Raw genomic sequence first — 20970 nt, 5'->3', positions numbered from 1 at the left:
ATGGCGAGAGTATTTTGCATAACGACACCCTTATCCAAGATATCCCAAAGCTGATCGAGTCCAAGATTGTGTACCTATCTCTTGTGTAAATGTCATGGGAATCAGTTTATGGTGGTGTTTCTAGACATCACAGTACCCTATTCTACAGCCTAAGTGCACGGAAGCGTTTTTCTTTTTTCCATAGCATTAGCTATTGGATATAGTAGTTACCAGGGAATGTAAACATCCTTTCTTTTTTCCATAGCATTAGCTATTGGATATAGTAGTTATCAGGGAATGTAAACGTCCTCCGGTTGACGTTACACACTCTGTTTGGGTTGCAGTTCACAATTTAATTTTTGACAGGGTATTGTTTTGCTCCTATTTCGTAATTGTTTCCTATAGGTTCAGGCCTAATCAATTACAAGTAATATAGTCTATTAGGAATTTAAGATCTAGAAGTTACGAGAGAGAGTCACAAGAACTGAACCCTAAACACAAAAACTAAACCATGAAAATCACTTGGACGCTATTCATAAGATCACACATTTTAAAAAGTATACACGAAATGGAGTCCCAAGAATGCACAAACGAAAGTATTCTATCCTCTTCAAAAGTCTGAAGAGGAATACCAAAAGTTCTTGCCAAGCAAACAATTGCTAGTAATAACCAGGGTATGCGCTTTAAAGGTGTTGCAGATTCTAACTCGGGGGCTATGCTAAAGGAAGAAGAGCAGTGAGCTCCTTGTAACCAACAAGTGTTTACTCAATGGTACATGACGTAGGATTAAGAATCATTCATTAGCACCCACCCCATCAACAGGAATCATGTTCCTATTATTAATAATAGGATTAAGAATCATTCATTAGCACCCACCCCATCAGATTTTATAGGTATGTTTAATTACAAAAACATTCATCAATTATTAGAGAAAAAAAAAATTCCTTTTTCTTAAAACCTAATTAACTTTTCTCCATTATTACTACGCATCAAAAGAAAAGAAATAAAAATATCTTCTCCAAAATTCATCACCTGAATTTTGACTACTACCGTAATCACATGTACTATTTACCGATTCATTTGTTTTTTTGTTTTTTATCAACTTTAGTTTTTATCTTGCAGACTAAAAACTTGTTTTTATGTTATTATACTTTTACTACTTTCTTAATTTTGAAAAAATTATATATGTTCAATATTTTTTTTTCTTCAGTTTTAGATTTGGAGTTCGAATAGAATATATTACTTTTTTGACTATAAATTGAAAAATATCAAGAAATTTTTTTTAACCAGATAAAAAAATTAATAGAAAATAATAGAGAATACGTAAATACGTAAAGAGAGTTATGAAATAGTAAATATATAATAATTATATTAAATAATATATTATTATTAGTTTTAAATATTAAGGATATTTTAGAAAATTTGAGATGTGTATTTATTATAATATTGAAATGAAAAACTGGATGGGTAATGTATTAAATAAGAGATGTGTATTAAGAGATCATGGGCGTGTATTTAAAATTACACTTAACCAAAAAAGAGATTTCTGAATTTAAATTCAAAAAAATGATACCTACTTTTGCTCTTGCCAAGAATCGAATCATTGTCATCTCAATACAACATAGGCAGCCATCTCTGTAGTGGATCCTTCTGGTCCACCCTTTGGGATCGATCATCGACCCTTCTAAGCTGATCTTTGTTGGCAAACTCTCAATCGAAACAGTTATGGCCATCTAGTGCACTCAACTACGATTTTGGAGCTTCCATTGAAAACCTTCGATGCAATTCAGATCTTATGTATTGGGGTGGCAAAGTTTTGCGTCGTATGATGGCATCGACAATGGGTCAGACTCGACCTTGTAGAGCAAGACTCAAGGTCGATAAGGTATATGTGAAGAAGGTGTGCAGATCGAGGATGAGCCCTCTACCGCGATCAATTTCGGCTCTGGTTTCCTTTGGGTTTCCCAGATCAGCGTCGGAGTTGTTGCGGGTAAGAGGTTTTGCAACTTGGAGGCAGAAAGGGCAACTGCCCGTGGATCCGACCAAGATTGGAGGTGGTATGGTATTGCGTTGCTTCTCACCCAAATCGACGGTGAATCACGACGGCGCTGTGTGGCGGCGTTCCTGGTCGGGTTTTCCCCAAATATTGAGTTTGGTGCCCAGATCATTGACAAGGCTCAAAGTTTGTGGGCTGAACTCTTGCCAAAGGCCCAAATCAACTGGTAGGGTGTCCAAAGCAGTTATGTTGTTTTTTGGCCCTTCTGTGGACCCAACAAATGGACTCTAACCTTTAGGGTTCCATATTTGGGATCCAGGAAATCTTGATCGTACTATTGAATTATCTGAAGTAATACCGAAAGATAATTCAAAATATTATGTGAAACATGAAGGGAAGAAGGAGGGCAACACGGGGCATTGCACTGTGGTTACTACCAAAACGTCTTGCCTTTCTATAAATGGCAACGGACGGGTCCATCGTGTATACTTTGGATCTGGGCTTGCAAATTATTTTCTCAAATTCGAAAACAATCCAAGAATGTTATCTAGATTTGTTTCTAACTTTGTAAACCAACTCTATTTCGCAGGCTCGCAGCTATGCCAGATTGACATGGTTATCTCAATGAAATGATTATCATTTGATTAAAAAAAAAATTGAAATTTGTTTAGTCCTTGTGGTTTGAAGTCAACATCTGTTTAGTCCTTATGGTTTTATTTTAATCTGAATTGTCCTTAAAGTCACAATTTTTCATTCAAATAGTCCTTATGGTTTTATTTTAATTTGAATAGTCCAAAAAGTCATGATTTTTCATCTAAATAGTCATTCCGGTTCATTTTCTCAGTTAAAGGCCATAAAGACTATTTGGATGAAAAATCATGACTTTAATGACTATTCTGATTAAAATAAACCATAAGGACTATTTGGATGAAAAATCGTGACTTTAAGGATTATTCAGATTAAAATAAAACTATAAGGACTAAACAGATGTCGACTTCAAACCAAAAGGACTATACAATATTTTACCTAAAAAAAAATCTATCTATTACATATCTATATTACATACTTTGTTCATTCCACAATTACTTTATTCATTCCACAATTTGGATATATTTTATGATAGTTTAGGTTTTTAATTGACAATAATCTAAAATATATTTAGGTCTATATATACATTTTAGTTTGAACTCTCACGTTATTTTCTCTCACAATCTCGTTATTTCCTTCTACAAATATCAAATGTATCTAGAAAACCAATTGAACATTTGAAATTATTGGAATATATCATGTAAAAGAAAATCAACGGATCATTTGTCACTATCATAATGGTTTTATTTTTTTTTACGACATCGATCACAATCATAAAGTTATTTGATGAACTTTATATTTGCTTATTTATTTTATGACCCTTCTGGTTAACATTTTTAGCTACGCCACTGACCAAAACCGTCAAAACTCCTTCGCCGACCACAAGCTTCGTTGCAACAAATTAAGTCACCACCACAACCCTAACATGTCATTCCACAAAGAAATCCTCCTCCGCTATTTACTACACACTCCGATCCCAGACCCTAATCAAGAATTAGTGAACATACGATGAGATCCGGATGGTTCCAACCACAAACCCACCTTCTAGATCGGCTCTCGTAACTGATGCCTACAACGAGAATTGATAAAAGTCTTTGCAAACCTTTGCTCGTGTCGACGCCGTTGTTGTCATAAACTAAGGAGCTAAGGATCCTCTTATACTTATCCAACCACCAAAGCATGTTCATATTCTATCATCCCATCCGGCCGCAATCGACAGACACCAGCAAAGCCTGAGCCCAGCACCAGCGTCGCTGCGCAGCCGGACAAACCCTATGAGCGCGTGAGGCGTGCTCTAGCTATATGCAATAGTGAGTGACTGTTTATTGTAAATTTATTTTATTTCTTTTCATTTTTTAATTTATACTTTCTATTGATTTCTATTGAATTATATAAAGATTGACATTGGAATATTATGATTAGTAGGGTGAGCTAAGAACAATTGGATGACAATAATAGCCGCACCCTAAGATAAAATAGCTCAAAAAAATTTCGAAAACTCAAAGCGAAAGTATAAAGTGTCTGCAAATTAACTTATATGTCTTGCATTTTTTTTTCGATGATCACACTTCTTTCGCTTGAGTTTTTTCTTCTCTTGAGGTTTTTCGGAGCGTCCTTTAGAGTTGAGCATTGATTATGTAATATGAGGATTAATCTGGATCTTCCAAGCATGGCCGAGCGCAATAATTCGTATATCGATGGATCCCATCGATGGATTCATCTCTGGTCACCCTAAGCAACTTACGTACATTTTAAATTTCCAAACAAAAACTAAAAAAAATAAAAAAATACAAACAAACAAACATACATACTTAACAATTGCTATCATGGTCGATTTCGAAATTTGATTATGTGATATGGCTTATGACGTAATTAAACTGAAACCCATGAGGTACTCCTACCCAGTTTAATGAGGATTACGGACTGCCAATATTCTAATCCTAGTCGGAATCGGATAATGCTTTTCCCGGTCTGGATTGGTCATGTGCTCTATACAACCAACCCATCTCCTTACACACCGGCCATCTTTGCTAAACTAGTTTTTCAGAGAGCAAGCCTCTAGTTTCTAACTTTCTAGGAGGATGGAGAAGAACGAGAATGACACCATTGGGCAGCATGCCATGTCGAAGCCTTTGGAGATGGACACATTTGACCCTTCATGGGGCGACGAAGGGATTCTTCAACTTGACGTCGTCTTTTATTCTAAGAAATACCCAGAACGCCTGCAACCATATCTGCTACAAAGTCTTCCCAGGGCTCAACAACTGTTGAGTCCCATTGGATTTACCTATACAGTGGATCCCTATTCCATCACTGTGTCCACAACCAGGAAGGAACCAGCTGTTCTTCGCAGAGCCAGAGAGTTCTTCAACTTTTAGCAGCAAGAATGCCTGTGGAATTAGCGTTTAAACTCTTTGAGGATTACAGGTTATCTTCTCTCGTCATCAATATCTGGCGCCTTTGCAAAGAATTGGACATCAGCGTGGAACAATTTAAAGAACGGGAGGAGCTTTTCAAGAAGTCCATGGACGCACTTAAAGAGTTGACGTCGTGCAAAATTATCAAGCAGGGTATGAATATCGTGGTTATTGGTAAATCATCAGGAGTAAAGATAGTCAGGGATATGGTGAGAGACTGCTTTGTTTGCAATGAGTCTCCTGCATGCACCAAAGATTAGCAGAGCCAAAGTCAGGAAAGATATCGAGGATCTGCGCCGTCGACTTCATGAGATGCAGCATTAGAGTTTAGAGGGGTTTTTATTTTATTTTCTTTCAGTTTAGTTGCAGAACTTTTAGTGAATCCTGAAACTGGATATTCAATATGCTTTCAGTTTGGTTGTAGTTAGTCTTGAATCTGGTATTGTCTCCTAAATTTTGTTGTTACTAGAGTTGTAATTACTTGAGAAGATGTACATATGCTGTGACTGATCGAATGAAAACCTATACAATCGAATAATCCTTTACATATTTAATGTGCAGGCATATGTAATCATGAGGAGATGCACATAATTGCAAGTCCTCAAATACAGTAACAAGATCAGAACCCTAAAAACTACAAATAAACATCGTTTCAGAGTTAAGATCGCAGGTGTACAATTACCCGATATCAAGTTCGGTCTTCCTATATATTCATTTTTTTCTACCGCAACGGAAGTTCATTTGGCGGATTAAAAAAGACAATTGTGCCAACGAACTCTTAAGTTCTATGGAGGAGAAAAGGAGCTGGAAGAGAAGAAAGCTACCATATCTTCTTGAAATTATTATGATCGATATTTCCATAATCGTCAGTATTTTAGTCCTTATTGGTTTATGGGCCTCAATCTCGTACTATTTCAATTGTTTGGCCAGCATTATAATCTTTTTAGAGCATCTCCAACAGCTTTCCCAAAATTTCTCTATAATGGGGAAGCAAAAGTCAATGCTTCAAGTAATTTTTCTTCTTCAATTCCAACAGATACCCTATTTTAGAGATTTCATGATCATTCCCCAAATCCTTTTATAAAATTATAGAGTTTGCTGCAAGTATGAGGAAATTAGGTTTCTTTCTCTTCACATTCCCTATTTTAGAGAAAGTTTTAGCCAATCTGTTGAAGCAAACCGCCTAAAATCTTCTCTAAAATGGAGAAAATCAAGAAAATGGGAAAACTGTTGGAGATATATGCTCTTAGGATCGGTATTCCACTATTCCTTTTAGTCAATCTTGAATCTGGTATTGTCTCCTCCATGTTGTTATTACTAGAGTTGTAATTACTTAGGTTGAACCAAATTAGGTACATATATATGTAAACTGAGAAGATGTATATATGTAAACTTGATATAGTTGCTCTGACTGATCGAATGAAATTATCATGGAGGGGTACACTATGGTGGTTATTGGTGAATCATCAGGAGTAAAGATAGTCATGGATATGGTGAGAGACTGCTTTGTTTTCAATGAACCTCCTGCACCAAAGATCAGCAGAGCCAAAGCCAGGAAAGATATCGAGGATGTGCGCCGTGGACTTCATGAGATGCAGCATTAGAGTTCAGAGGGGTTTTTATTTTATTTCCTTTCAGTTTGGTTGTAGAACTTTAGTGAATCCTAAAACTGGACAGTGGATTTGCTTTCAGTTTGGTTGTGGTCAGTGTTGAATCCGGTATTGTCTCCTCAATGTTGTCATTACTACAGTTGTAATTACTTAGGTGGAACCTATACCTATGTAAACTGAGAACTGAAGATGTACATTTCAGTTGCTGCTGTGACTGATCGAATGAAATCCTAAAAAGTACAAGAAAACTCATCGTTTCAGAGACGCCCTCCAGTTCTACCTTTCTACTAGTCTGCAAGGATTGGGAAGCAGATCAACAAGCTAGGAGAATGGACGAGAATGACAGAATTGGGCAGCCTGACATATGGAATCCTATGGAGATGGAATAATGATGGATACATGTGACGCTTCAAGGAGCGACCAAGGGATTGCTGAACTCGTCTGTTTCTCTAAGAAATACCCACAACTCCTAGAACCATTATTGGAACGAAGTCTTCCCATTGCTCAACAAAAGTTGAGTAGCATTGGATTTACGTACACAATGGATCGGTATAACAAGTTGATCACACTGTCAACAACCATGAAAGAACCAGCAGTTCATCGCAGAGCCGATGAGTTCCTTCAACTTTTAGCAGTAAACGTTGGTGTGCAGTTAGCATTTACAGTGTTTACTGAAGGAGTATCATATTGCATCACTCAAAATCTGGCGTCCAAACTTGGGAATAAACAAGGAAGAATTTCGAAAACAGAAAAATCTATTCTGGGACTCCAGAAAAGCACTTGAACAGTTAACCTCGTGCAAAATTAGCATACGGTTTGCCACTATCGTGGTTACTGGTAAATCAGAAGGAGTGAAGATAGTCAGGAAAATGGCGGAAGACTGCTTTTTTTCCAATGAGTCTCCTGCACCAAAGATCAGGAAAGCTAAAAGGGAACTAAAGTGGGAACTAAAGAGGGAGGAGAGGTACCTTGCAAGTTGCAACTTGCAAGGAAGATGAGGGAACTTAAGCGGGAACTTAAGAGGGAGGAGAGGTACCTTGCAAGGAAGGAGAGGGAACTTGTGAGGAAGGATATCGATGCTCTGGGCCGTCGACTTCTTGAGAGCAGCATCAGAGATTAGTTAGGTTTTTTTTTTTTTTTTTCCTAGTTTGGTTTTAGAACCGCTATTGAATCCAGAAACTGGATTAAAATTTGCTTTCAGTTTTGTTTTAGTCAATCTTGAATATGGTATTGTCTTCCGATAAAGGTTGTCATTTGGCCAATTTGGAAGTTCTGTTGTTTGCACCTCCTAGGGCTGGGCATTTAACCGAATGTGTGCAAAAACGGACCGAACCGGACCGAAAAACCGAATCGGATAACCGAACCAAATCATTTGGATCAAAACAAGTAGTGAACCGAACCGAACTAAACCGAACCGGTTTAGATCGGATTGGATCCGGTTCAAGCTCTTAAACAAACCGAAAATAACCGAACCGATCCGAATTATATAATGTGTAAATATATATAATTTATAGACCTAAAATGTTATTATAACTAGTTGATTTCATCTCTACTTACAGTATATTTTTTCACACTTAAAAAGACAATTTTTCATTCAACTCATTTCTTAGAAAAATCTGTTAATCTAGAAAAGATTGGGAGTGCATTGGATTGCTTGTTGTACTTTGAGTCTATATTTTTCCTTATAAAAAAAACATGTTACTCAAGTTAAAAACTTGAAGTTTAATTTTACAGTGAGATAATAGATGGGCAAAAAGTTTTTCAAATATGGACCAAAACAGAAACCGACCCGAACCGATATGAAAATTCGGATGGGCTGAATATTCAGGTCAAAGGTTTTAAAATCCGAATTCGGTTGGAAAAAAAACTTTAAACCGGATAATTCGGATTGGTTTTGGTTTCGTCCTAAAACCGACCCGAACCGAAGATGCCTAGCCCTAACACCTACCCTACTAGAGTCCCACATTTTTAGGTAGAACGAAAACAGCTAGGTACATATAGTTCTGTTCTAAACTAGAAGATGTACAGTGGCCATGACTGATCGAATGAAATCCTCTATGAAACAAGTAATAAAAAAGTTTTGATTAATGAAGTTTCCACGTATCAAGCTCAAAGAACCCTACTTCCAGGAACTTGATATACCTTGAGAATTTACATGCTGCAGTTCTCATTTTGTCATGTTTACGCATGTAAAATCTCTTCAAAATGCTATCATTTTTCATCAAACTGGGTGATATGAAAACAATGTGGGCAACTTTAAGCCTTATACTTAGAGAGAGCATCTTCAGTACACGACGTGTATCTTCACATACATACATGGATAGTCAGGATTAGAGGAAATAATATAGAAACATGGTGATCAAACATATAAATTATTGGAAAAAAAGTCCGAATCGTATCTGACATTTTAACGAAGCAAAGCTTTGGTATCCTACCTTTCAAAAACTTCAAAATGGTATCCCACCTTTTAACCCCGACATAAGATTGGTCTCTGGGGCTAACGGGGAACGTTGGCTCCGTTACGGAAACATATTAAATTCAAATTGTAAAAGGTATTTTTGTCTAATCACTTAATAACCCTCAACCCACCTTAACTCTATCCTCTTTCCCTTATTCTCCATCTGCCTCCAATTCTCTCTCTCTCTCTCTAGAACGACTCTCTCTCTCTCTACAACGACAACGACTGAACGACTCTCTCTCTCATTACAACGAATATCCTCTATCTCCCTCTTTCTCTCATATCAAGATAAAAGGCATAAGAGTGGATAGAAGATTCGATAGCATGACCGAAAAGTGGAGATATTTTTTGAGTGGCAGGGGATCGACCAAATTATGCAGGTAACAACGGTCCTTTTCTTAAAGTTTATCAATGTCTTTTACTTCTTGGGTTGTAATAGAATGGTATCGAATTTATCCATTTTGAAATTGTTTATGGCTTTCAAGGGGTTTGCCTATTGAATAGGTTTAGGATTCGATAGTTAGTCCCTTTTCTTGTCCGCATCTGGTTTTTTTTATATCCCTTGTCTTTTTCTTGTCCACCTGAACCCAGTCAGTCATCACAATGAAACATGCATAGGGCTTAGCGAAATATGCGGAAAGATTGTTTTTGTGGAATATGCAGGCTGCTTTTGTGGGAAATGGAAGAAGACTATTTTTGTGGAAAATATGCAAGAAAACTGCTGTGGAATATGCAAAGAAATGTTTATGCAGAAAAAATGCTTGTTTAACTAGCTTTTGTGATGTTTATTGGTAAATCAAACATTGTTGAGTTTGTGCTACTTGCATGACTTTTGAGACATTTGAAATGCAAAGATGAACAGGATGTATGTATGTTCATAAAAATGTGTTGTTATGCATTATATATACTGAATTTTGGATGAATTACATGTGTTGTTATGCATGGCAGGTACCAAACTTGATTTTATAAAAAGCTGTCTTGGGTCTTTCAAATTGGCTATGAATTTTTGTTTTTAATTTTGAAATTTCATTTTTGGCGGTAAATCTGTTCTTTTGGTGGTAAATATGTTAACCAAATGATGCCACCTGGCAAGCTCTGTAACGGAACCAAAGTCCCCCGTTATCCCCAGATACCGATCTTATATCGGGGTCAAAATGTGGGATACCGTTTTGAAGTTTTTGAAAAGTGGGATACCAAAGCTTTGCTTCGTTGCTTCGTTAAAAGATCAGATACGGTTTGGACTTTTTTTCCTAAATTATTATAAACGGTTAAGATTGTGTCGTGTAAATACGTTTCACTTGTACACAACTATAAGTCTAGAACACAAATGATGTCATTTTTCACATACATACATAGATAGTCATGATTAAAAGAAATAATATAGAACATGGTGATCAAACATATGAATTGTTATAAACGGTTAAGATTATATCGTGTAAATATATTTCACTTACACTTGTACACAATTAGAAGTCCAGAACACGAATGATGTCATTTTTCTTGGAGCAACAGTGACCTAAATGTGTTGAAGTCAAAACGTTTTAGGGGATCCAATGTTGAAAGATTAGTTAGCTGCAGATAAAGATTAAGAAACACAAAGTAGAATGATATTCCACATTCACATTTTCATTTATGAACTAAACAGTAATTTTTGCATCTATTCAAGTTTTGAATACAAATCCAAATACATTGCATCTATTGAATACCACTTACATTAGTGGTATCCATAAGTGGCACAATATACATATACATCAACAACCTAAGGAACATATTCCATCAACTGCTGGAATCACTTTTCAACCATAATAGCAAACACAGAAGTGAAAGATTAAACAAATTCATTTATTATCTGCATCATTTGACGACTGTGTAAACTAAATTCATGAATTCATGCCAATTTGAGATGATATTGATAACAGTTTATACTCTTAAAGTTAAACAGCACACCTTCAGCAGAAGTCAAAAATCAAGACCTCCAAAATTTCAAGATAATAACTGCTACTTGAGCTCATACTTTTCAACATCGTTTACCAAATTGGGTACTACTAATTCAACCACTATGACCTGGACAAAGATATTATAGGGTTTCTCTTTAATGTAACATAGGCCTATATCTACATATATATCCAAGGTTTGGAACATAGGTTAGTTGTATCTATATTTACAACTTATCTATAAAGTGGAAATAAATTCAGAACTGTGCTACAAAACTTTCTTTTATCTTCACAGCTTGGTTAAAGAAAGAACTGTATTTGCAGAGAAAGATGACTACAGCAATAAAAGATCTTATCCAAATATTCTGAACTTCGCAACTGATATGCTTAAATCTATTAATTAGCACAATGATCCAAGTTACTTGTTTTTGACGAACAACAATATTTACACCGATTCTCTGAACATCTAAAGAAAACAAAGAAGCAGCATGCCATTAATGCAAAGGACTTGCTCTACCCAAGTATTTGAATGAAAGCCGCGTTGCCCTAACCAATGGCACCAAGAACTTCAATTGCATCTCTAAGCTTCTCACCATGTTTTACCTCATATGATCACAAGGTTCAAGAAACCAATAATCCAGACCACATGATCTGGCTCTTGCTTCTATCCAGACAAACTAAAAAGGATATTACCATTTACCATCATTTATTTCGTTTCCTGGCTATATGTCAACATGCAAAGGAAATTCTCTTGAAGTAAAGAGCAAACTGACGTAAATTCGGGGCTACCACAGTGTTAAGTGGAGTCCAATTCCATATAATGGAAGATGAAAAGTGATTCTTAAACAGTTTTGAAACACCAAGTTGCAATTCTGTATATTTGGTCAAAGAAGTACATCTCAAATGATAAAAGCCATGAACCCTAAAGCCTGGCAAGCATAAAAAGCTAAAGCCAACTTGCTCCTAAGGCCATCCAATTCTGGAAATTTTATTCAGATGATTCACACAATAATGCTGTCAGAGCATGCACTTATTCTGGAATTCAACTTTAAGAAACTCTGGTTGGAATGACATATCCATTTTAAGTTGCAGATGAATTAACCCCACCACCCTCCCTTCTCTCATCTGTCTCTCACATATTATGCTCTCTAGGTAAGCACTATTGCTAGTTTGCTACATACACGACACTGAAATGAGACATGCAACTGAAGAGTTTCCGGGATGAAAAAAAATGGAATGAAATGTCAATAGCTCCAACCCCATTTCTTGATTAATACTTTCTTCTTTGTCTACACTACACAATCATGATTGCCTTCTTCCACAAGAAAATGAAGCCAAACAACAAGGAACAAAGACATCCACTAGATTTTAAAACATCATAGCTAACTAATCCGAAACCTAAAAACATGCTAAATATTGAGAGTCGCTTCACAAGCAAAACATATAATGAACAAAATAAGCTAGTCTAACCTTGCTTGCTGTACCTACAGAAAGAAGATGCCGAAACATTTTGCACAAAACCAAAAGAAGTCGGTGAAGATCAAACCAACCATCCACCCATCTTCCTCAGTAAGATGGCGGAGGTCTAGGCGGTGGAGGACCCCAGTACACATCAGGCGGCATCTGACCATTTGGAAGCAAAGTAGGAGGCAAAGCGTAAATGGGCACTTGTTGTTGCTGCTGCTGTTGATCACTCAAACTCTGAGACCCCGAATTCCCTCCAGTCCCTGCCGAGTTCACACCGGATTGCTGCTGCTGCTGCTGCTGTTGTTGCTGTTGCAATTGCATCCCTTCATTGCTCTCCTCCTCAAGCGGCAGTCTCTCATAAGTTGCATTAGTAAATGTGGCCGCAATGATCATCACCGGCCCGGAAGCTACCAGTGGTCCAACAACAGTCCCACCAACCACCTGCCCCTGCCCGCCGCCCAAGTACACGGTCAGGCCGCTTGCCCCGGGCGGCGAAGGGGCAGGCAGAAACGCACCGTTTAAGGACAGAATCTCGAACCTTCCATGGAGCGTTATGACTCCACTCGGCGCAGCCGGCTGACGGAGAGTGACGTTAGAAACAATGCCGCTGCCGCTCAAGACGGAGACTCCTCTGTGCCTGCGCTGCGCAAAGGTGGCAATACTGTCAACGATGTCGCTGCCGCTGCTGATTTCCAAGACGTGGCTCCGGAGAGCGTTGGGAGACTCTTTGGTGATGATTATCGGCGGTTTCGGCTTGTTCTTTGAGCCCGGTGGCCGGCCTCTAGGGCGGCGATTGCTGGAGCCAGGCTCGAGGCTGTCGTGGCCGCCGGAGCTAGGTTCTTGGTTGTCAAGTTCTCGATCGTTGTTGTCGCGGCTGTCCTGGTCGTCTTCCTGCTTAGGTGGAGTTGTGTTTGGGTCGCTGTTGCTGCTGTTTGCGGGCGTGTTGTTGTTGATGTTGTTATGGTCTTCAGCTTCGGAGTTTCTGAGATGAAGAGACGGCGGCGTTGAGGTGAGAGAGTCCACTCCCATCGCTACATTTCCAGCCCACCAACGATTCGCCATGGAAGAGAAGTAAAAAGAACGGAACCAAATCTAAAGAAGCTAGCTTTGGTTTCTATTTTTCCTTTGCAGACTCTTGTGGATAAAGACAAGCTAGCACCAGAAGTAGCTAATTAGGGAAGGGAAATGAAACAGGTGGGATTGTTAGACCAAAAAGAGATGTAAATCTTTACCCTCTTGCACACCACCTTCTATCTCCCTGGTTTGTTTTCTTGCTGTAAGAGATTTGACTGAGATTCCAAAATAAGACACAAAATCCAAAACCTTATCCCTCTTTTCTCACCAAACTCCCCCAACCCATTTATCCCTTCCATCTTTGCTCACATGGGTCTGCTTCTGCTTCTGCTTTGCATGAAAGAAAAACCCTATTCCCAATCCCAGAACCAATCTCCACCACCCCAAAACCCCTATTCCAACTGACCCCAACGTCTATTTACTACGTGTGAGTAGGTACCAGAAAGTGCATGGCTTCTTCCAGCTAAACGAGTCTGTGGTGCTTTGATTGTGATGTGGTAGGGGCCTCGTTCTTCTTCTTCTTCTTCTTCTTGCTGTTCTGGTAAAGACTAAAGAGCTGGTACTTGGTTTCTTGACCTTTTACTAACCCACTTGTTATGGGGAAGCGTACGTTAGAGGACCCAGCAGCAAGCACTCCCTGGCGTACGATAACAATTCGTGCATTACTGTAGCACAAAAAGGAGAGCGGTTTTGCAGAAGGCCCGGTTTCTTCTGTCCCTGTTGTGCAAGTTCCAAGTTGAGCTCTCAGTCTGCACTCTCACCCATGAAGAAACGGGAGGGGTTGTGAGTGAGATTACTGGTTTGCCCTTTTGGGGTAACGTGTGGGATGGTGATTTGACCATAACGAGGATACAGCTGGGTTTGGGGTTTCATCAGAGTTGGACTTGCTTCTTATCTCTGTCTCTGTGTCTTTGAAGCGAAAGAGAGAGAAAGAGATAGAGAGAGTGGGGTAACGTGCGCATAGAGTAGTGGGAACACGTCACTGTCTTCGGGTCCCGACAACCTATCGAGAATGCCGAGAAGGTCTGCTGCTAAACACAACCTCACCGCCAAAAACCGAGCCATACACGACCGAACAACAGCCATACCTAGAAGCTTAGACTAGACCTCGTCTTTGCGTTTAGGGTCTGCAACGGTTATCTCTACCACATAATGTCGAGAGTTCTATCATGTACATTCCGGAGTTCTAAATATGTTTTCCAAGTATAACGAATTATTAGATTATAAAGCTACGAAATTTAAATACTTCGAAACACTATAGAGAAATTGTGTAATATACTGCATTGGTGTGAAATTTTTGGCTTTACCGATGCTTACTGTGGAGTATGTGACTGGCATTCAAAAGTTGATGTGTGCTTGTGAACCAACTTGGCCCTGCTGCACAGGCTTCTAAGACACACTGACTGACCCAGTCGGCGGTATAGAAGTTTCAATTTTCACACACAGAAAGTAATGAAGTTCCAGGAATACCCACTGAATAGTTAAACCAACTAAACACAGTTGCCCTAGATTAGTAAATTGCTAAACAAGCTTCTGTGACGAAGTTCAGACCTTTTGAGTGGTGTCATATGTGATGCTTTAGCACAGATTCAAGATTAGCTAACCAAAGCTTACTAGATAACAACGTAGAACAGAACAAAACTGCAAGGCTTTTACAGAAGTGGTTTAGAAATTCTCAGGTGCAGCAATTCATTATATAAAATTTCATCACACTGTCCCTGCAAGTGCAACTTACCTCTTATTAGCATACCACATACACCATATCCTTCTAGGCCTAGGAAATATGAAGTTGTCTTGGAACAATTGTACAAAGTTTACTCGCAAGATGACATAAAATTCTAGGTACTCCTCTCTCTAGGCACATATCAAACAAAGGTCTTGTTTCGCATACTAATGGAAAATGAGATTAAAAGTACGACACCACATTTGATAATAATTCCAGAGGTGAACCAACATTTTCAACAAATTAGCAATCAAATCGATAAAAAGAGACTGAACAAACGAGAAGCAATTCAAGAAGCTGAAACCATTACCTATGACAGGCATGGCAGAAACACTGTCTTGAATAGTCCTGTATATTGTTGACCAGATCAATACAAAAATATTCGCCACCTTAGGAACATATCAAATCATTGCTTCCCTTCCAGATTCTCAGTATGACAAAATTGGGGAGGGGAGATTTATAAACCTAAAGAACCCACCCTGATAGAAAACAAGACATATAGAAAGATATCTTGAGACAAAAATATTTATCTGGGGAATACACTACAACAAAGTTTATATGGAGGAAAAAAGGAGGTCTTCTTTTGTAGCAAGACAAAGATCATTAAGATACCGATCCGCCAATAGGTATATCGGTTCCGTCCATGCTGAATCACATTTAGTAGCTCTACCACAAGACTAAGACGTCGCTGGCCAGTTTCCTCAACACCAGAATTTAGAACACAATGCCTCCCAAGTACAAGACCGAATCAACCTGCAACAACTATTCCAGAATCTACCCACCACTGCCAGAAGCTCCAGAGGGTATCGTTTCAGTTGGTAGTAAAGGATCCTTTTCATCCGATACTCCCTCTGTTTCACCCTGCTCAGTATGTGACTGCACAAGAATTTGAGCAAGCACCTCAGCTTGCAAAGATGGAGCAATTTTATTTACATGTAGCCATGTCTGCTCCCACAAGCCATCCTCACCTGAACCACTCTTTTGAACAAGCACTCCCCTTAAATTCATTACAAGCAAGGTGTTTTTAAGTAGCTCAGGTACTTCGTCTTGAAGCTTCTCACTTTTCCTCCCTCCAACTTTCACCTTCATATAGTTTCCCATTCGACTTATAACACCCAGCCATACTTTGTAAAAGGTTGTTAAATGTGAAAGTTCAGGAAGTAACTGCAGAAATACTTTGGACAAGAGCTTCATGGCAAGGATCAGAGTGCCTTCCATGTTGCGGTACTCCTTTTGGGAGTGAACCTGTGCAATTTCAAGTAAATCATCAAGCACTGTAAAAATCACAAGATCAAAGCACTGCAACCACATACCATATGGAAGAGGGATCCCATCAACTCCTGTCAAGCAGTTTCGTAACAACAACAAAGCATGGTTCCTAACCACTTCTCTTTGGTCTAAACAAACTTTTCTCAATCCCTGAACAAGCCTCAACCACATTTCCCCAATATCCTGAGACATTTTCACAGCATCCTCCTCATTCATTGATAGCTTAGCCTCACGGGCCCATCTTGCTAAACAATCAACAGAACCTGCCATAAGATCTAGTGCGCATACAGAACGATCTACCTGCCCAACACGAGACTCAGCAAACTGTCGTGACGCATCAACACAGAGAACATAATTGGCTGGCAACAAGTGAGCTCCACCTGACATAATGAAGAACAGTGCGTCAAAGCCAGCCTCAGAGGCATCTGGATGTCGAGCAGTGATTGAGAGTAGGGATGTAATTATGCGCCAACCCAATTGAGATCTGATGTGAGAGGCATTTGCTTTTACAAGCCGACTGACTTCCTGTGTAATTTGCTCACAGTATGCATCGGCAACCCGAGCATCGAGCTTCAAGACAAGCTGCAGTGACCTCAAAAGTTCATCAGCAAGGTTTTCCTTATAGGGAAGCAGCCGCTGGCAAATCCGAAGAAGTCCAAAGACAGCCTTTTCTACCAGGGCAGAAGGCATGAAAGTTGACTGCACAATGTTAGATATGAACTCATACACACCCTGCCAAAGAAGCATAATCCTATCCCTATTATTCAGGGTAATAGCAATCAGCAATTCCAAGCAAAAGACAACAGTATCTTCATCCTCAGCAGATTTATTCCCTTTCTGTAGTTGGCCTGCAGCCCAGATCAGTGCTTGTGAAAGCTGTAAGAGGGATTCAGCCTGCAAAAATTTGCTCTCGGTAAATATGCTGTCAATGTGGCACTCTTGAACTGTCTGTACGGTGCACTGATGAGCAGCGAGTTCTTCTTCAGTAGGCTGTGGTTTCGGCTCCTCTGTGTCAAGATATAAGAGCTGACTAAACCGGCCCATGAATCCAGAGGATTTCTTAGGAGTACTAACGGAAGGTGTATGAATTGTAGGTTGGGAATTCGTGACAGGTTTTCCATGATCTGTCTCAGAGGGAAACTCCGACTCATCAGCTGCATCTTGAACCACATGAGCAGGAAGAAGACCAAGCTTGTGTAATCTTAAGATACAGTCAATAATATTTCTCCATCCAGTACGAATGTAATCACCATAGCGGTTGGCAATTGTGAAAACCATCACAGTTGACATTCTCGCTTTTATATCATCACCAAATTCTAGTTCAGGTTCGTCAAGATATGACGAATTTAAGAGGGTTGTGAACTTACAGAGAGACACAACCAGATCATCCAAAACATCTTCAAGATGATAGCATGCTGAAATCTTGGCAACAGCTAAAAAGCCATCAAGACATGTTTGGTAGACCTCTTCCTGTTCAGCATTATCAAATACCACAGATATAGCAGCAATTGTAGGCCCAGACACTATAGAGAACATATCTTGATCAAGGTAGGCTCTGGAATCGGATACAATAAATGAAGCATTCTTCTTAGATTTGTGAATTAAATCAATCCATCTGCTTGGGTTCATTTCAGGAAAACCAGCACCTTGTTCTGGAGTAGTGCGGATCTCATTCTTGCATATTGAGTGGTACAGCTCTGACAGGAACTCTCGGGGAAGATCCTCGCCTCCATTGATGTGCCGATTATTTCGAATGAAATCCTCTTCTGTCATCTTCTTCTTCACCTGAACATTGTGATGATCTGTATTGAGCAGTATGGTTGAATATGATAACAGAAGAGCAGCGTCCTTGTCAGCTAGAATTAGTGGAGACTGCTCATAGTACCTCTCTGAGAATGCTTCAAGCACCCTCTGTATTTTCTGTGATTCACCAGGCAATCTAAACGTTTCCAAAAAAATGCGGAGTGCAGTATCTAAGTTCATATCTTGGAAATCAAAGGTACCAGCAAATTTATGAAGAACCTGAATGCAAAACTCATCATGATTTCCCAAGAAATCCCCAATAAGGTTCTTGTCCAACCCAGCTGTATACCTGAAAAACCAAGCCACACTTTGAGGATCAAGTTTCTCAGGCAAGAGATGAATTCCTTGGACGAACTCCAACCCTTTCTTTGGGTCATGGTTAAAATGTTCGGCACCAGTCATCAACCTTCGCTTTATGTACTTCATCCGGCGAACAAACGGAACCCAATGATTAGGATCGCTGTAGTTGTCACACTTCACCATCCAGAATGGAGTGTACTCTTCAAGAGTCACAGGAGTATCAGATAAACTACTAGATCCATTATCTACCCTCTCTGTCATTCCCTGAATAACAGCAATAAGACCATCCAAAGCAAGAATGTGAATGGAAGACAAAGGGCTGTTAACAGGGAATGCACTCTTTGACAACAGATTAGCAAGATCTTCAAAGATATTACTGCAAGTTACGTCACAATCTAAATTAGCGTACATCTCCACCATAAAATTTTTCTGCCTGCAGAAATCGACTAGAGCTTCCATGGCTACCTCCTGCTGTTGATAAGAAGCTCCATACCTGCTTTCTGCAAGCCTCAATATCACACAGGAGAAGAAAGCCTCAAGCTGTAGTTTAAGTTCAGTCCGCAGATGGTGATACAAATTAAGAACAATGCTGCATACCATTGAAAGTATAAGTGGACTTGTTGACAGGCCGAATTGCATTAGATTTTGAAACAATTCATCCCGAACCAAATTCAGTAACTTGGGGTGACGCTGAATGGAGGACCCACCCAACTCTATAGCCGAATTAACCACGGTCAAGGAAAAAAGAGGCACATCTTCATCAAATGCTATGGTATTAGATTTAGGACCCAATCCTATATGCTCAGCAACGTTTAACAAAGAACAAAGAAACTGAAATATTTCCACCATGCTGGGAACCCCAAAAGGCTCAGTCATGAGATTCAAGTCATTTTGCCCAGCATCCTTCCCATCAGAAGCCCCAGTTGGCTTCTCACCCATCCCAGATTCTACAACGCCTGGTGAAGCATGCAAAGCAGGATTTGTGGATAATAGTTGACTGTCGTACTCAGCACTAATGCTGCCATTATCCAATTGTCTACTGTCAAGTGCATGCTCATTGTTGAGCCCCAGAGTCTACACAGGAAAACATTCATATATTTGTAAAAGGGATTTTTCTTGAAGACCACATATTTGCAGATCAATATTACTATCTCACATTCCATAATCAACATATGAGAGATAGGTTAAAGCAGAATAATACAGGATAATGTTGAATGTGGACATACCTCTTCTTTGGAGGAAGTGCTTCCATTTGACAATGCATTTTCAGTGCTACAGATATCTGGAAGATGTGAGAAAATACATCTAACAAGCTCATGCATTGTGTGGCGAGCTATCCGTTGCAACAACTCGCCCTTTGTTGCTGCTTGATGAACTATACGGAAACATGTATTCACTATAGTGCAAACCTGCTGATTACTCAACATAAAAGATGCTTTACTCTTCATGCAGGCCAGAAGAACCTGTAGTATCTTCATAAGAACCACTTCTTCTGACGCAGGGTCGGTCACCTCAAATCGGCAGCCAGTAATAGCATCAATTAACAAGTGCATAGCATCTTCAAGGTTGACAGAATTCTGATCGATCACATCAAGCGTCAAGATATTGTAAACAGATGCCAGAGCAACACCAGTGATCGGTGCACCAGTTTCATCAGATCTAATTACATCCAGAAACGGCTGGAGATACACAGCAGGACTGATGGTATTCAACTGATGCTGACATGAAAAAATCTTCTTGCGCAAAGCCTTCAAAGAATGGATTAGAGAATGCTCCCTCTGATCATCATCTGATGCATAGCGTCCTCCCCACCTTACATTCCTTCTCATAACCGCTAACACAGTACCTATTTCTGAATTAATGATGCAAGCCAAAGTAGCTTTGTCGGAATAGTGTCCGTTAGAGTCCTTTGGCTCTCCCCCTGCCTTGATTCCACTTTGCAGCTTTACACGCCCCATCCTTAACTGAACCGAAGTTCTAGCTGTTCTTCCCGAGTTCTACCAACGAAAGGCAAACACACATGCGCAATGCATACCTTCACGATTCACCGAGGCACTGAAACACACCTAGCAGAAATTCAACATGCCGAATCAGCAACAAGTAATGGAGAAGACTCTCATTCGAGAGATTCCGCAATCATATCATAATCAGACACTCAACTCACATAGGCATCACTAACTAACAACCTTCATTGCCACTCCAACCAATTCCACAACCATAACTACCGCAAAATCTAGCACTACAATGTAAATCTCTACACACTAGCAATCTCTTTCACCGTAACTTCGATAAAACAATGTCAGCTACTATGGATTCACACACATCTTCATCAACAATTTGGACAAAAAAAAA

At 39.4% G+C, this 20970-nt stretch overlaps 2 protein-coding genes and 1 non-coding gene across 5 annotated transcripts in view; all 3 read right to left on the bottom strand.

Moving 5' to 3' along the window:
* LOC101301245 overlaps window positions 1–2348 on the bottom strand; it is a 2830-nt gene extending 482 nt beyond the window's left edge. For 2 of the 3 annotated variants that reach the window (XR_185263.1, XR_185264.1), the window contains exon 1: window positions 1553–2348. This is a non-coding gene — a transcript (uncharacterized LOC101301245). The remainder of the gene's footprint in view (window positions 1–1552) is intronic. The other variant, XR_185262.1, reaches the window with a different exon arrangement.
* Window positions 2349–12406: 10058 nt separating this feature from the next.
* LOC101300958 (putative DNA-binding protein ESCAROLA-like) lies at window positions 12407–14535 on the bottom strand. Its single transcript, XM_004307429.1, has one exon. The coding sequence runs from the start codon at window positions 13509–13511 to the stop codon at window positions 12549–12551; it is 963 nt and encodes a 320-aa protein (XP_004307477.1). The 5' UTR covers window positions 13512–14535; the 3' UTR covers window positions 12407–12548.
* A 1265-nt stretch (window positions 14536–15800) lies between these two features.
* LOC101300670 (ARF guanine-nucleotide exchange factor GNOM-like) lies at window positions 15801–20576 on the bottom strand. The gene is made up of 2 exons (XM_004307428.1): window positions 19845–20576; window positions 15801–19692 (listed from the first exon to the last, which is right to left on the bottom strand). Exons 1-2 carry the CDS (start codon window positions 20574–20576, stop codon window positions 16021–16023), a joined length of 4404 nt encoding a protein of 1467 aa, XP_004307476.1. The 3' UTR covers window positions 15801–16020.
* Between the last annotated feature and the right edge of the window lie 394 nt (window positions 20577–20970).

Source organism: Fragaria vesca, linkage group LG7 (assembly GCF_000184155.1).
Source record: "Fragaria vesca subsp. vesca linkage group LG7, FraVesHawaii_1.0, whole genome shotgun sequence".
NCBI lineage: Eukaryota > Viridiplantae > Streptophyta > Magnoliopsida > Rosales > Rosaceae > Fragaria > Fragaria vesca.
The sequence above is the reverse complement of the archived record's forward strand: the minus strand, read 5'-3'. Positions and strand labels throughout refer to the sequence as shown.

Excerpts from the sequence above, each read along its gene's own strand:
- LOC101300670 (XM_004307428.1), bottom strand. The coding sequence starts at position 20,576 with ATGGGGCGTGTAAAGCTGCAAAGTGGAATCAAGGCAGGGGGAGAGCCA. Across the intron at positions 19,693-19,844 it reads GCACTTCCTCCAAAGAAGAG|ACTCTGGGGCTCAACAATGA; the intron begins GTATGTCCACAT and ends TTTCCTGTGTAG.
- LOC101300958 (XM_004307429.1), bottom strand. The coding sequence starts at position 13,511 with ATGGCGAATCGTTGGTGGGCTGGAAATGTAGCGATGGGAGTGGACTCT.